Source organism: Pleurodeles waltl, chromosome 12, assembly GCF_031143425.1.
Source record: "Pleurodeles waltl isolate 20211129_DDA chromosome 12, aPleWal1.hap1.20221129, whole genome shotgun sequence".
In the NCBI taxonomy this organism is placed as follows: domain Eukaryota; kingdom Metazoa; phylum Chordata; class Amphibia; order Caudata; family Salamandridae; genus Pleurodeles; species Pleurodeles waltl.
The window spans coordinates 672,450,377-672,463,785 of NC_090451.1; the positions used below are offsets into that span (position 1 = coordinate 672,450,377).

General features: G+C 42.7%; 1 protein-coding gene across 1 annotated transcript; it reads right to left on the minus strand.

Annotated features, from left to right (window-relative positions):
* Positions 1-370: 370 nt before the first annotated feature.
* Positions 371-13,122, minus strand: CNPY4 (canopy FGF signaling regulator 4). Its single transcript, XM_069218609.1, has 6 exons — positions 12,917-13,122; positions 8,935-9,061; positions 8,745-8,841; positions 8,121-8,243; positions 6,572-6,689; positions 371-1,089 (listed from the first exon to the last, which is right to left on the minus strand). The coding sequence occupies exons 1-6, from the start codon at positions 13,023-13,025 to the stop codon at positions 917-919; spliced, it is 747 nt and encodes a 248-aa protein (XP_069074710.1). The 5' UTR covers positions 13,026-13,122; the 3' UTR covers positions 371-916.
* Positions 13,123-13,409: the final 287 nt, after the last annotated feature.

Here is a 13,409-nt window from a genome sequence, read left to right on the forward strand (position 1 = left end):
GGGACAGTGCTCTTTAGGAGGGGAGTTACACGTAGAGACGGCTCTGGGGGCAGCCTGCAGCGCCCCAGGAGTCTCGGCATGTAGATGTGATATGTGCTGATCGAAGAGTATGATGCCGCCCAGCAACCTCCCTCATTGGACAGTTTGTATTCTCCTCAAATTATTATTACCAAAGTTCTACTTAGGGGGAAATTGAGTGCCAGATTTATATCCCACGTTTTGGTCTCACAATAGTTTTGTAAATAGTAATAGTGGGGGTGTTACTGCTCCCCGGTGCAGTAACACTTTACACTGCACATAAACTCCTTTATAGAATTAGACCGGCAGCTCTTTGAGTTTACTAAATATTTAATCAATCATCACCATCATGTGACTGTTGTACTCAGAAATATAATTTATTACAAAAACTATAAAAATACGTCTGTGGCGAGTACAATACGTGCACCATGTAAACACTTCAGGTGAGAAACCTGCCAAGCTACATAATCCTACTGACTGGCCTAATCTGTAAAGCATTCAATACTGACCAGTAGAACATAGCAAAGTCTGCCATTTCACAAAATACAAGAGACTCAGCTGCCCCCCCGGACAATATTGTGAACCACCCATCCACCTCTGCCCTGCTGTGCCAATTACTAATATTTCACTGCCAGTGGCAAATGTTCTCCTGCTTTAGATAGTTGAGGAATCATGCCTTCTGCAGAACAGCGGGGGTGGTCTGTCAGGGTGCTGCTTATTCCACAATGAAAAATTGAGGCTTCCCACGGCCTGGTGACCACATGTGCACCAACTGCCAATGCAGTCATGCCAGTGCGTCCATCCGCTTGGTAGGACTGCCTGAGTCTGTCCCATCTAAGGATCATGGTATCCACACAAGGTGCTTTGAGGCCCCGTTAACTCACTCAATCCTCCCAGGTTAAAGTTCTCCAGGATAGTGCCCACCCTCCCATTGGCTGGCGTCCATACTGGGATCTGATCCTGGCTTGTCACTAGGCAGGGCATCCATCCTCTGGTCTTGGTCATTTGCCTTTTCATCTGGTGCACGTCCAATGTCCCCCTTTTTTCCAGTCCAGACTTCCTTCAGGCACTCTGTAGGACAAACAAAGCATTTTCTTTAGCAGTTAATGTTTTACAAAAACAGTCTAATCTGAAAATGCAATCTGTTTGTAGAAACTTTGCTGGTTAGAAGGTCCTCTGAATTTCACCCAACACCATTTCCTTAGCACCCCCTATGTGACCCAATCATCACTGCGTGCTTCATTCTGAACAGATTTTACTGTGAGACCATAAATAAAGGAAACCTATAGCCAAAAGACCAGTTTGTGTATGTAACGATGATAATTTCAGCATTATTAGCAAAAAGATTCATATTGAACGTTTGGATGACCAAAATATTATTTTAGTGTGAATAAATGTTTTCAAGAACTCTGCACAGTAGGTCAAGATATTTGTGTGGGAGAAAATAACACTTCAAGTTACAGACAAATGCCCCACAGAAAAATATTCCAATGTTTCCTGGCCCCATAGTAATTGTTGCTCCACAATCAAACTATTCTTTAGCAAAGAAAGTATGTTTAAAACACATACACAACCGACGTCAGAGGCATCGCTTGATTGCAACTTTCACATCTATCAATAATGGTTCAGAAACTGCAGCCTAAACCAATTACAAAACGGATACATAAATTAAAGATAAACAGTTTTGTAATTTTCACAGTTCTGCCAGTGAAGAAGAACAGAAAGAGGACGGTTATGCAACATGAGAACACATGTGGGAAGAATGGATCAAATTTAAGATTATTTTTCAAACAAACATCAACTACAAGACTTCTTAAATACCTGGAGGAAATATTACCGACCTATTACTTTAACTCATTTGCAAAAAACTCTTACATGCACGTGTTATTAGAAGCAGACTATGCACATGTGTTAAGAACTTATCAAGTATTAGATAAGTATTGGGCAGAAATAGCATATTTAAAAGAAAAATGGACATAGGAACCGAAGGCTCCAATTCAAAAACCTTTTTCTGTAAGCGTGGCTGACTCTTAGAAATTCAGAAGCAAGGCCGATGTAAGTAGGGAACTTTTTTCAGTCAGCCCCAAAATGATTATCTAGGTTTACAACTTGTACTCCACCACTGCAGAGGCAAACTATACACCTCTATAGCAATGAACATCTCTCAAGGTATCTGCTCGTGGTTGAAAACATTCAATACAATTATAGTGGAACTGAAATGGAAACCACGAGAACTACTGCTAATGGTAAGTTTGACTTCAACTGTCCTGCATGAGCACATCTTTGAATCCAAAGGACAGAACTTCAATTTCTCCCTGGTAATAACAAATGCACAAAGGTGTATGCAGTGAATAGGAAAGGAAAAAAGATATATGGCCTTATCTCAGAATCAGAACTTTTTCTAGCGCGTGGCTCACCAACGTTAATGGCGAGATGTCTCAGCGTGGGCGGTCGTAGAGGGCGTTACCACTTGCGTTGAGAAAACCGGCGCTTGAGTAGAAAACCTACTTGAGCAGCAGAAAGAAGTAGCGCCCTGTGGGGCACTGTGTAGTGCCATTCGCGTTGATTGTGCAGCACAGAATAAGCTCTTAAATTATTTTATTTTTTTACAATCAGCTCGATCAGTGCAAAGTAACGAATTCCACCGCTTGGAGAGTTCCACCCAACCCTAGTGTTTAAGTATTTTCTTTTAAGCCTTCTAGAGGGCACACAAATGAATTATTATTGATTCTCCAAATCCTTCAACACTGTGTGAATTGAGGATGAGGTGCAAAATAAAAAAAGGATTCTACTAGGATTTTATTATATTATTAATTGTTTATTAGTGGCTCACAACAAGATGTTTTCTTAAGGTGTCATATAACAGGTTTTACTGTTTTATTGTGGGAAGACCTTGTATTTTTAATATGGACAGTTTATCTTTTTCCTACCAGACCCATATATGGTTTGAAGCCACCATAGGGTGGACGTGTACTTACTTCCGAACGCCCACTAATATGATCCTCCCCCTTGCCAACTCTTTTTTAGTTAGTACATCTGTACAAACACATAGTGCCTTTGGGATGGGCCTCCCCAATCACTGGTCCACTCAGCTGTCATTCACATTTTGCTTCTGCTCACCACAGCATACAGCATGGGTCAAAAAGCAGGCCTATTTCAGCCACTGGCTTTTGCACTGTGAGTAACAGCATTTTTACTGATCACATGTGCACATCTACCTAAAACGAAATCCACTTCAGTGCGACGGCTGGAAGGCTAACACGTTTTTTTGCAATGGTTTTCTCTTTGCATTTTTTTCCCTTCAAATTTTTATGTTTACACTAGGCATTATGGTTACAGTAATTCAACACCCATAGTGCATTCGCTTTCTACCAACAAGAACCGTATTTTTCTATGATATGCATCGTATGCATGAAAGCATAAGAGCTTTCATACTAGTTATAAGTGCCCCTGCCTGTTTCAAAGCAACCGAACCATTCTATTAAAATTATATGTAATGTTTATTTTATTTCATTTCATTTCATTGCAATCATACAGTTGCCACGTTAAAGTAAGAGCATGTTTTGTCTTCTTTTACTTTTCTGGAACAATCTTGCAATGGAACTATGCGGTTGGCATATATTTTTTATATAGATAGTGTGAGATAGACTTGTGTAACTTTGCTGGTAGTTTATGTCAACTGCCAATGAAGTGTTAAGCAATTGCTGACTGATTGCTTCCACAGAGATACTGAGCAGGAGATCTTAGGCACTTTTATTTTTTTCCAACTGTACTTCATTGAATTTTGCCATTGAAATTCCACAACGCATGTTTAGGCCCCAACCGACCCTGACCCACTTCTTCCCCCTCCCTTCGAGGTATGATGGCAGTCACAGTAACAGTGAATTGATACCAATGTCTTACGCTTACTTATAATAAGAGGCAGAGCATTTGTTAGACACAATTTGATGCAATAAGGCTGCTTGCCTGTATTATGTTCACAGTTTCATCGAACACAGTGATTAGAGGCATCATAGCAACAACCCTCTCCCTTACACGTAGTCAGCTGGGGGCACCAACTGGTGCCAAAGTTAGCAGTCAAATCGTTCAGGTCCCAGGCTAACTCTTCTATCGCCAGCATTGACCACAACTCGGTGGCCCAGTCCTGCGTTGACAGTATGTTGATTGTTTTCCATTAGAGGCCCAATAACTTTTCAGCTGCAAGTCAATTAAAGACAGATATTTAATCATGGAGGGTTAAATCCCAAGTATGATCACTTCTGGGCCTGTACCAATCGGATACCCCAGTAACCTTTTTAGATGGCTCAGAATCTCTTTCCAGAACACAGTCAGTCGTGGGCAAGCCCACCAGATGAGCACTTTATTTCCTTCTATTCCACAATTGTTCTAACATAAACCACAGACATTGAAATACATCTCTTTCATTTTCATGGGCGTAATATGCCATAACATCATATGCATATACAGGGGGTCTCGACTTTGAACACTTTGCATGGCGCAGGTGTATTATCCCACAAAGTCTCGCACTAGCCTGGGTTAAAGTCAACTTTTTTTCATATAGGGCCCTTGGACCCCCTCATCTACCACAGCCGGGTAGATACTTGAAATCAGGCCTTTCAGTGATACATATGTGGCAAATAACTTGTCCCTGTGGGTGGTGGGGTGTGCATGCAGCACCCCTACTCCCCTGCTGCATAGCCTTATGTCATAGCTTGATGTATTAAAGGTGATCCCTCTCTTGCACTTAAACTCTGTTTGCACACATCAAAGGTTGTGATTGTTCCCCCCCCCCCCCCCACAAACAAATCCCTGAGCATTCTACATCCCCCCTCTGACCACTTCATAAAATCCCTACTCCTCCGCCCGGCAAGAAATCAATATGACCAACAAAAAAAAGAGGCATGCAGGAGGTTGGAAAGGTGTCTTTCCCTTTGTAAGCAAGTCACATATCCCCAGTGCAGGGTGCAAGATCTCCGAGACATAACAGAAAGCGGGTCTCGCATGTTTCAGCATCCAGGGTACTGCCCAGTCTTCTCCGGGTGCTGCTGCATGCATATGGATCCAATGTCTTTCTGTTTCATTGAGAGACCACTGAAACAATATCCTAAGCTGCAAAGCCTCAAAGTACCTTTTTATATCTGGCATTCCCAGACCTCCTGACCTTCTAAGCGTATTCAATACGCTCCTGTACAGGTGCGCTCACTTGCATGCCCAAATGAAAGTGTCTACAGGTGTCTGCAGAGTTTCCATTTCTTTTTCAGGTGTCTAGACCGGGAGGCCCTGAAATACGTAAAGTAGTCTGGGTACAATATTAAGTTTAACCACTGCTTCTCTTTCCAGCCAAGAGATGTACAATCGTGGCCACAAATGGTGGCCCTGTAGGAGCTTGTGGAATAGTCTAGGGTACTTCACCCATAGTGTTCATGTATTTTGGGCGGGATATAGATTCCAACATATTCAGTTTTCTGCTTGGCCCAGGCCCGGCTGAGTGATAAAGAAAAGCAGGATAGAAGCAGCAGCTGCTGCAATTATCACCTCAGCATATTTAGCAGGCTGCATGCTACAGGTATTCAGTCTACTGCGGCAGGGGCCATCCAACACACCCGGCTATCAAGCACCTGAGTATGGCGTCAGCATCGACTCTAGACGCCCTACTCAATGTCTCATCAGCACAGGACCGGGCTGACAAATGAGCAATCCCTCCCTGGTATCAAAAATCAAGTCTAGTGTCAATATTGGTAATCTGCCACATCAGGCTAACTGAAACATGTTCCTGTATGTACGTAGGTGTATAACAAATAAGCTGTGTTCATGTTTGTTTATTAAGCAGCCTAAAGCAATATATTTTTGGTGCAAGAGGGGGAAAAAAATACAACACAGCATCCACACCCTAAGTTTAAGCATTTAGCTCAAATGAGAGACTCTTGTTTTAATTAGTTATGGTGGCACATAAAGCAGTCCATGTGCAGAGTAGCTGAAAAGAAAGGCTATACAAAGTAGGGTCGCAATGGTCCTGGCTCACACAGGGCTCAAAGAACGTGAGTGCATGGGGGGTGATGTGTGAAATAGGAGGAGTCGAGGAATTTCCACACATAGAGACAACACTTTGAAACAATATTCCCTTCGACCAGTGCGACCTCCACGTATGCGGAAACCCACTATCTTTTAGCAAAAGATTACAAATTATTATTTTATTTTTTTAATCATGTACCTAAGACACCGATCTACGCTTTAAGGTTTCATGTTGTCAAGTCTGATATAAATGAGATCGGGGGAGGACAACATGGGTCTCCCTCTTCAAGGTCTCTCCCCATGCATTCTGCTTATGTGCACCCAATGTAGTGTCACGGATCAGAGGTCTTCTCCCTCAACTGGCTTTCTGCACAGTCACCAATTATGCCGCACTTGGTATCTTGCATCCATTATTCCTGCTTACATTCTTCGTCTACAAATAGGCTTGTTGTCATAACCAGAGGGATGATCAATGTACCGACCTGAAAGCAGCTCTATCCAATACCATGTTTATACGAGACCCCTCTACACACACACCCACCTCGGTCAGTCGGCCGCAGTACATGGGTCTCACACAGGAAAGCCTGAAGTCCCTTGTCTTGGTGATGGAAGTACCAATCTTCTACTACCTCCTCAAACTCCTCCAACATGGTTTCGCACTGCAGGACGAGAGACAAGGTATAAAGTTAAGCGAATTCAGCACTGGGGATGCAGGGTGGATGACTAAGGAACAAACTTGCCCATTCTCACGGTACCTCCCATCACTGAATGTTTCCTAGATGGGGCTAGAATGCAAAAAGATGTTCATCTCAGATACTGTGATGTCAAGCCTTGTTGAAGGAGAACTTTTACGCCGCCTCAGCTTATTTTCTGATGGAACTGACAAAAAGTAGACATTTCCTTCCCCGTGCCCTGTAGGAAATTAGGATTTTTAATTTCTTATAAAAATGAGTGTTACCATCTTCTCATTTTTGTCTCCGTGGGTTGGGCTCTTGTGTGCAAGCTCTCTGTGCCTGCTGCAAGTACGGGGCAGGCATAAGTCATCTACCTCCTTATTTCCTGCCCCAGACTATTAACATGGCACCAACCAATTCAAGTGACATTTCCACAAACTGGCAGTACTTAAGGAAGAAGAACATGAGATGATGGCTGGTATTGCAACCACCACGCACTTGTATGTGACCGCAGTACGAAGGCTAGCTCTCTTAATTCCCAGTTTGCTCTAAGCCTTTTTATTGCAGTGTCTAAAGGAGCAGAATTCTTGAGTAGTATTGGGCATTCAGCATTGCCGTGCTGCCAACAATTTGTAGGGGGAATGGCATTGGAGTTCAGAGGAGGGGTGGAAGATCCCAGCACGGCTTTTCATAGGCGTGAGGGCCAGTCTATAATTAGAATATTAAACTTGTCTAGTCCAAGCAACTCACTCAACTGTCTAGATACAGCTACCATACATTTACAATTCACAGTCTTGAGGAACTCCATGGTTCGTAACGGACTATCTGTGGTCACTTTGCCACCAAGAGTAGGCTCTCAAAGGGCTTTTGGCGTGATGTGCCTTTAAGCAACTAGGCAATAGTACGATTTTAGCATCATGGAAAAAACAAGAGTGCACCTGCTAACCCCATACACCACTCTTTGCAAATATTCCAGACGGCACCAGAACTCGGGCTGAAGTAAGATCAATGATTACCTATCATGCAGCAGGGACTTAACAAAAAGTGGTGCCAAGCTAATGTTTTTCCAACTCCCTGGTCTTTTCAATTAAGGTGCATGGAATACTCAAAACGGGTCTACTAAAAGAAATTAGTAACAACAGGCATTGTTAACATTTTATCTTAGGGCAGGTTACTGCTCCTAAAATGCTGACCTTTCTCCCACTTCTGAAATGCTAAGAGCACTGTGAATGTAGCAGAAAAGCCCCTTCAAGTCCAACGTAGGTCCAGGATAGCCAGATCCATGCCAGATTATTAGAATAATCACAGAAGGTAAACGTGCATGCACGGATTAAAACCCATTGATTCAGACAGTGATCATCATGAAACTCTGGCATGGATCTGCCTTCCGGACCTACACCTTCTTCGGCTCTTTACCTGCTTCTTCATGGTAGTGACCTCGACGGATGGCTCATCCCACAGCTCTTCGGGGATCCCAAGCTCGACCTTCACTCCCTTGTTTCTGAGATTCTTCAAGGTGGTCATGGTCTCACTCTGGCCCTGTGGTGAGGATGGGCAAGATTTGAGAGATTTTTTTTTTAAAGCTGCTTGGGACTAGATGATAACAAATTTAAAGTGAGTGGGGTCAAGCTTACAGTGCTAGCCAGAGTAAATAACTCATATTGTTGCTAAACATTGGGATAAACATGAATAAATGTACCAGTTCAAGATGTCAGCATTTCTGTACAAAAACATAAGAAAAAAAAAAAAGAGGCAAGGGTGTCCCTTCCCTACTAATATCAGGTATAATGCATTAGAATTCTGCTGCAATCAGTGACTTGGAAGAGTAGGGTCGGGTGATCTATTAAAGCAAATAAAGGTCCTTGCACAGTCTGCCCAGAGATGCTAATACTGATACCACACGTTGCACCTCGGTCCAGCATACAATGCACTGACAGAAAGAGGTTTGGCACAGGAGTGGGATGCAAGACTCCTATAGTGTTTGTGATACGACAGGTTCCCCTTTTAGGACTGAGGAAGGTGTGAATGTTTCTCTGGTACCTTGGCGTAACGTAAGCTGCCCTGGCGTTCTGCGTGAACACTGTACTCAAGTATGCGCTCACAGATGTTATCTAAAGCCTCAGCGAGACGTGTTTCCCTGAAAAAGAAAGAGGAGTTTATGGACAGTCATATTAAGCAATAAGGAAGAGGGAGAGGGATACAAGATGATAGCTCTAGAGGGACCACTTACGATGTGTTGTATTTGATCCTCTTCTTCCTAGAACCAGAGTCCAGGATCTGCCCCATTTCCAGTACCTCCTTTGAGCGACTACTCTTCTCCAGCACCGACTGCAGTTCCACAGTGAGGAACTTACACACTAAGGGGTCAGAGAGAAGAGACGGTGTTTTAACCCACACATTCAAAGGTTGCCCTTGAAAGGAGAAGTTGGCATACTGGTACCCACCTACTAAAAGATATCAACATATTTTCATCGTAGAACTCAAAATTATTTATGGGCAAATCCTATTTTTTTTATTTTCACTCAAATCAAAGCTCCAAAATCCACATCACTGGTAGCTCTCATTTTTCTTCTGTGTTGCCTCACAGCCGAGTGCTTACTGTTCCCCAAGGCTCATTGAAAATTCATGTGGAAGGTTCAACCATCCATCTGGAATTTTGCAGCCTCTAGCACTGTAGGTGCCTTGTTTCACAGCTACCAGAATCTCTATGCAAGTACCTCCACTGAAAGTTAGCCGAAACTGCACGCACCAAAGAATATATGGTATAGTCTTTCACCATGGATGGACCATCTCCAACAATCTCTCCCCTAAATGCACAGAAAGCTCCTTCCAAGAGGATCTCATGCCTCTAACTGCAGTAGTTACCGTCTCTGAGGCTCTCGAATTCACCCTCTCTGAATGCCACCTTCAACCAGGAAAGTGAGCTGCTTGAGTCTTCTAGGCACTACAGCTTAGATCTTCCCTGCACGAAAGGGATTTTTACCCACCTTGTGTATCCAGGAACTGTGCCTTGGGCCCTTGAACGACCATCTTATGGGAAAAACTACTTCAAAGCTTGTGACAATGTTTCAGGCTACATTTTTGAAACTTTTTTAACTAAATGTTACACTTTAGTGCTTTATGTAAACATTTATTGACATGAGTAGCACTTCAGGACTATAGAGTTGAAGATGGACTCACTTCTTCGTTGAATCTCTAACTCACTCAAATACCATGTGACTTCCCCTCTTACTATTTCCTGTTGTTCTCACACTCAATCACTGACTAACTCAATCATCTAATCAATTGCTCAGCCACTTCCACACTAGTCAAATGTGTCTTAACTCAATATTCACGCTTAATCATCTGATGACACAGCATGCGATATAGATACAGACGGAGACCATAATGAAGGTAGAAACTAAAACCACAGAAATACTGAATGAAATCTATTAAAAAAAAACATTAAAAGTCAGCTTTTCAATGAGTTCAACGATGATGCCATGTGATATGAGTCACTAAACATCATTACAAAATCAGAGCAACCAAATATTCACCTGAGAATAGAACAAGTAGACCGGAAACAAGACAACGTACCAGTGGAATTACTTACTCTTTTTTGTAATTAATTATGCTACTTTGTAGACATTAGTAACAAGCTCAAAGAATGTCTGAAGCAAAGCCTATTATGTAATATAGGTGCCAAAATGTATTCAACCATAATACATTTTGTGATCAAATATTATAGTGTTTGCAAAGTAACATATCTGTGTGACAACTGACGAAGGCGGTACAGTGAATGTTGAGGTGTAACAGTTAAGAATGAATATACACATTATAGTAGACCATATTATACCAGTACATACAGTTCAAAATTCATATAGTATAAAAATCTATTCAGTGTGATATGTCGACGTTTCGGCTCATGTGTCATAAACTGAGATAGGTGATGATCAGGAATTGCAATTGCAGATAAATGTGAACATTCTGAAGCAAAAACAAAATAAATAAAAATAATCCAATAATTCTGGACAAAAAAAATCCATTACAAAACACAGCTCATGCAAAACCTATATGTTGATAAGTGAATAATATGGTGTATGCAGCAGCCAAATAAACAAATTGAGATGCAGACTGGTTAAAAGAAATTCACGATTTTTTATTCTGGCCATAAACAAGAGTTGCAGTGTTAATGCATAAAGTATCACCTGGATGCCTTTCCAAAGCATGCTCGTTAACTTGTGAGCACTCTACAACTAGGACACATTAATCATTATTCAAAGTAAGCTTTTGCCAGTTGCGTTACTTCAATATGCATAGCACTTGTTATTGATGTCTACATAGTAAAATAATTTATTTCAAACAAGACTAAAGTAATTCCATTGGGAACGTTGCCTTGCATTTTCTATGTAACGACAGTGTCATGCGTCATTCAATTAGCAGTGCACTGTAGATGATTTGCCTAACTCTCTGTGCTTTCAGAATCATGACCATTACGTCACCTTACTTTATATATTTTTTCGGTTAAGAGAGAGTTGAAAAACCCCTTTGTTATAGAGAAATATCGTTTAGATATGGCAATCACAAAAAGTTGTATGTTATGCAAAACCTAAAACAAATAATTAAAAAAATAATGGTGGAATACATGATAATGCCACCCTTGTGCGCCCTGTAAAAGGTGAGCACATGATTCAGGTGATCAAAAATTGAAGCTCGAAAAAGTGACCAAACAATAGAAGGTGACATACTAAATACAAAACAGTTTGAAAGCATTGCTTCAGTCACAAAGTCCATGGTATTCAGTTATTTTGCTCCTCGATTAAATGGATTCCTTAAAACGCATTTGTCGCTGCATGTGTTGACGATGTTTCAATCCTCACAAGATTTTCAGAGTGATCATCAGGACAGGGGATGAAACTGAACACAATGAGGGTTTATGTCATTTGGCCTTCAAAAGGATAATCAATTTAGAAGCATGAGTATCGACAGCAGGAGATCAGCAATGGATCATGTGCACCGTGTGCTCTCCTTTTACACTGAGAACACATATATCTATTTTTTTTGTCTCAGCCGCAAATAATTACATTATACATGACTGCAAATTTTTATTTTACTCGCGCATCCGTTTTTTTCATTAGATAGTTTAGGGAGGTGTTATATAGTGTTTAAGTGATATTATTTTACTTGAGTGTGAAAAGTTAACTTTCAATGTGACAAAGTAGGACACTATTGTCTCACAAGTCCAACCTTGGTCTACGAGTCACTCCTGTAGTTTTCAGGACCGTTATGCTCTGCTCATGCACGGCCCAAATACCATCACTGGAGACAGCACATAAACATTAGCAGTGTACAATTTTGTTAACTTTCCCAAACATTGTTTTATGAGGTCCCGGGCTATGTGGCCTTCCTGGCGGTCATAGAGTTTTCTGCTTTCCCGACTCCCGAGTGTAGTTTTCCAAGCTCTTAGACTTAAATGTCACGAGCCGCCTGGACTACGGCAACACCCTCTACGCCGGGACCACAGCCAAACTCCAAAATCGCCTGCAACGCATTCAAAACGCCTCGGCCCGCCTCATCCTCGACATACCCCGCAGCAGCCACATCTCCGCACACCTGAGACACCTGCATTGGCTCCCTGTCAGCAAAAGGATCACCTTCCGACTTCTCACCCACGCACACAAAGCCCTCTACGACAAGGGACCGGAATACCTCAACAGACGCCTCAGCTTCTACGTCCCCACCCGCCTCCTCCGCTCCTCTGGCCTCGCACTCGCTGCTGTCCCTCGCATCCGCCGCTCCACGGCGGGTGGGAGATCTTTCTCCTTCCTGGCGGCCAAGACCTGGAACTCCCTCCCCACCAGCCTCAGGACCACCCAGGACCACTCCGCGTTCCGGAGACTCCTAAAGACCTGGCTGTTCGAACAGCGATAACCCCCCTTTTTCCCCTAGCGCCTTGAGACCCGCACGGGTGAGTAGCGCGCTTTATAAATGTTAATGATTTGATTTGATTTGATTTGAAATGTGCAATAAATCGTGCTTCCTAAAAACACGAATATTCTATTTTGGAAATATTGAAATGGTAGCTTGCAAATGAGAATCCTCCTGGGCTTGGATCATCTTCCCCACAGATAAGCATACTATTTTGCAACTAAGGCTAACCATGTGGTCGTACTGCAAGGATGGAGAACTCACCCCCGTACCCAGAGAACCCCGCAGACCAGCCAGTGTCTCACCTTCACACTTGCTGGGCAACCTCTCATCCGCCTCCTCTTCTTTGCTGCCCTGGCTGGGATCCCAGAGCAGACAAAGCAGGGCCAGCACCAGCAGCCGTCCCCCCTTCATTATATCCCCGGTTCTCCCTTGACAGGTGGCACAGAGAGGTGACACCAGGGCAGGTTCCTTTAGCAAGCTCAAGACATGCGCAGTGGTAGAGATTTATTGGCATGCGCGTTACAGCCGACTGGCAACTGTGGGTAGAAGGCAAAACTACAAAACCTGTAGACATAGACGAAGGACTTCAAACATATACTATCCATGGTAGTGGCAGTGTTTTTCAAATGGGCCGTCCATCTTGAAGAGGCGCCCTGGGAACATGAGTTCACAGAAGTACGGCATGCAGCCTACGACGATTCTACAAAGAGAACTAAATAAAACAACTATTTTAAAATGTGATCGATTTTGTGGAACGTTTCAGAATAGTTCACAAAACTATAGCGCAATTTTACT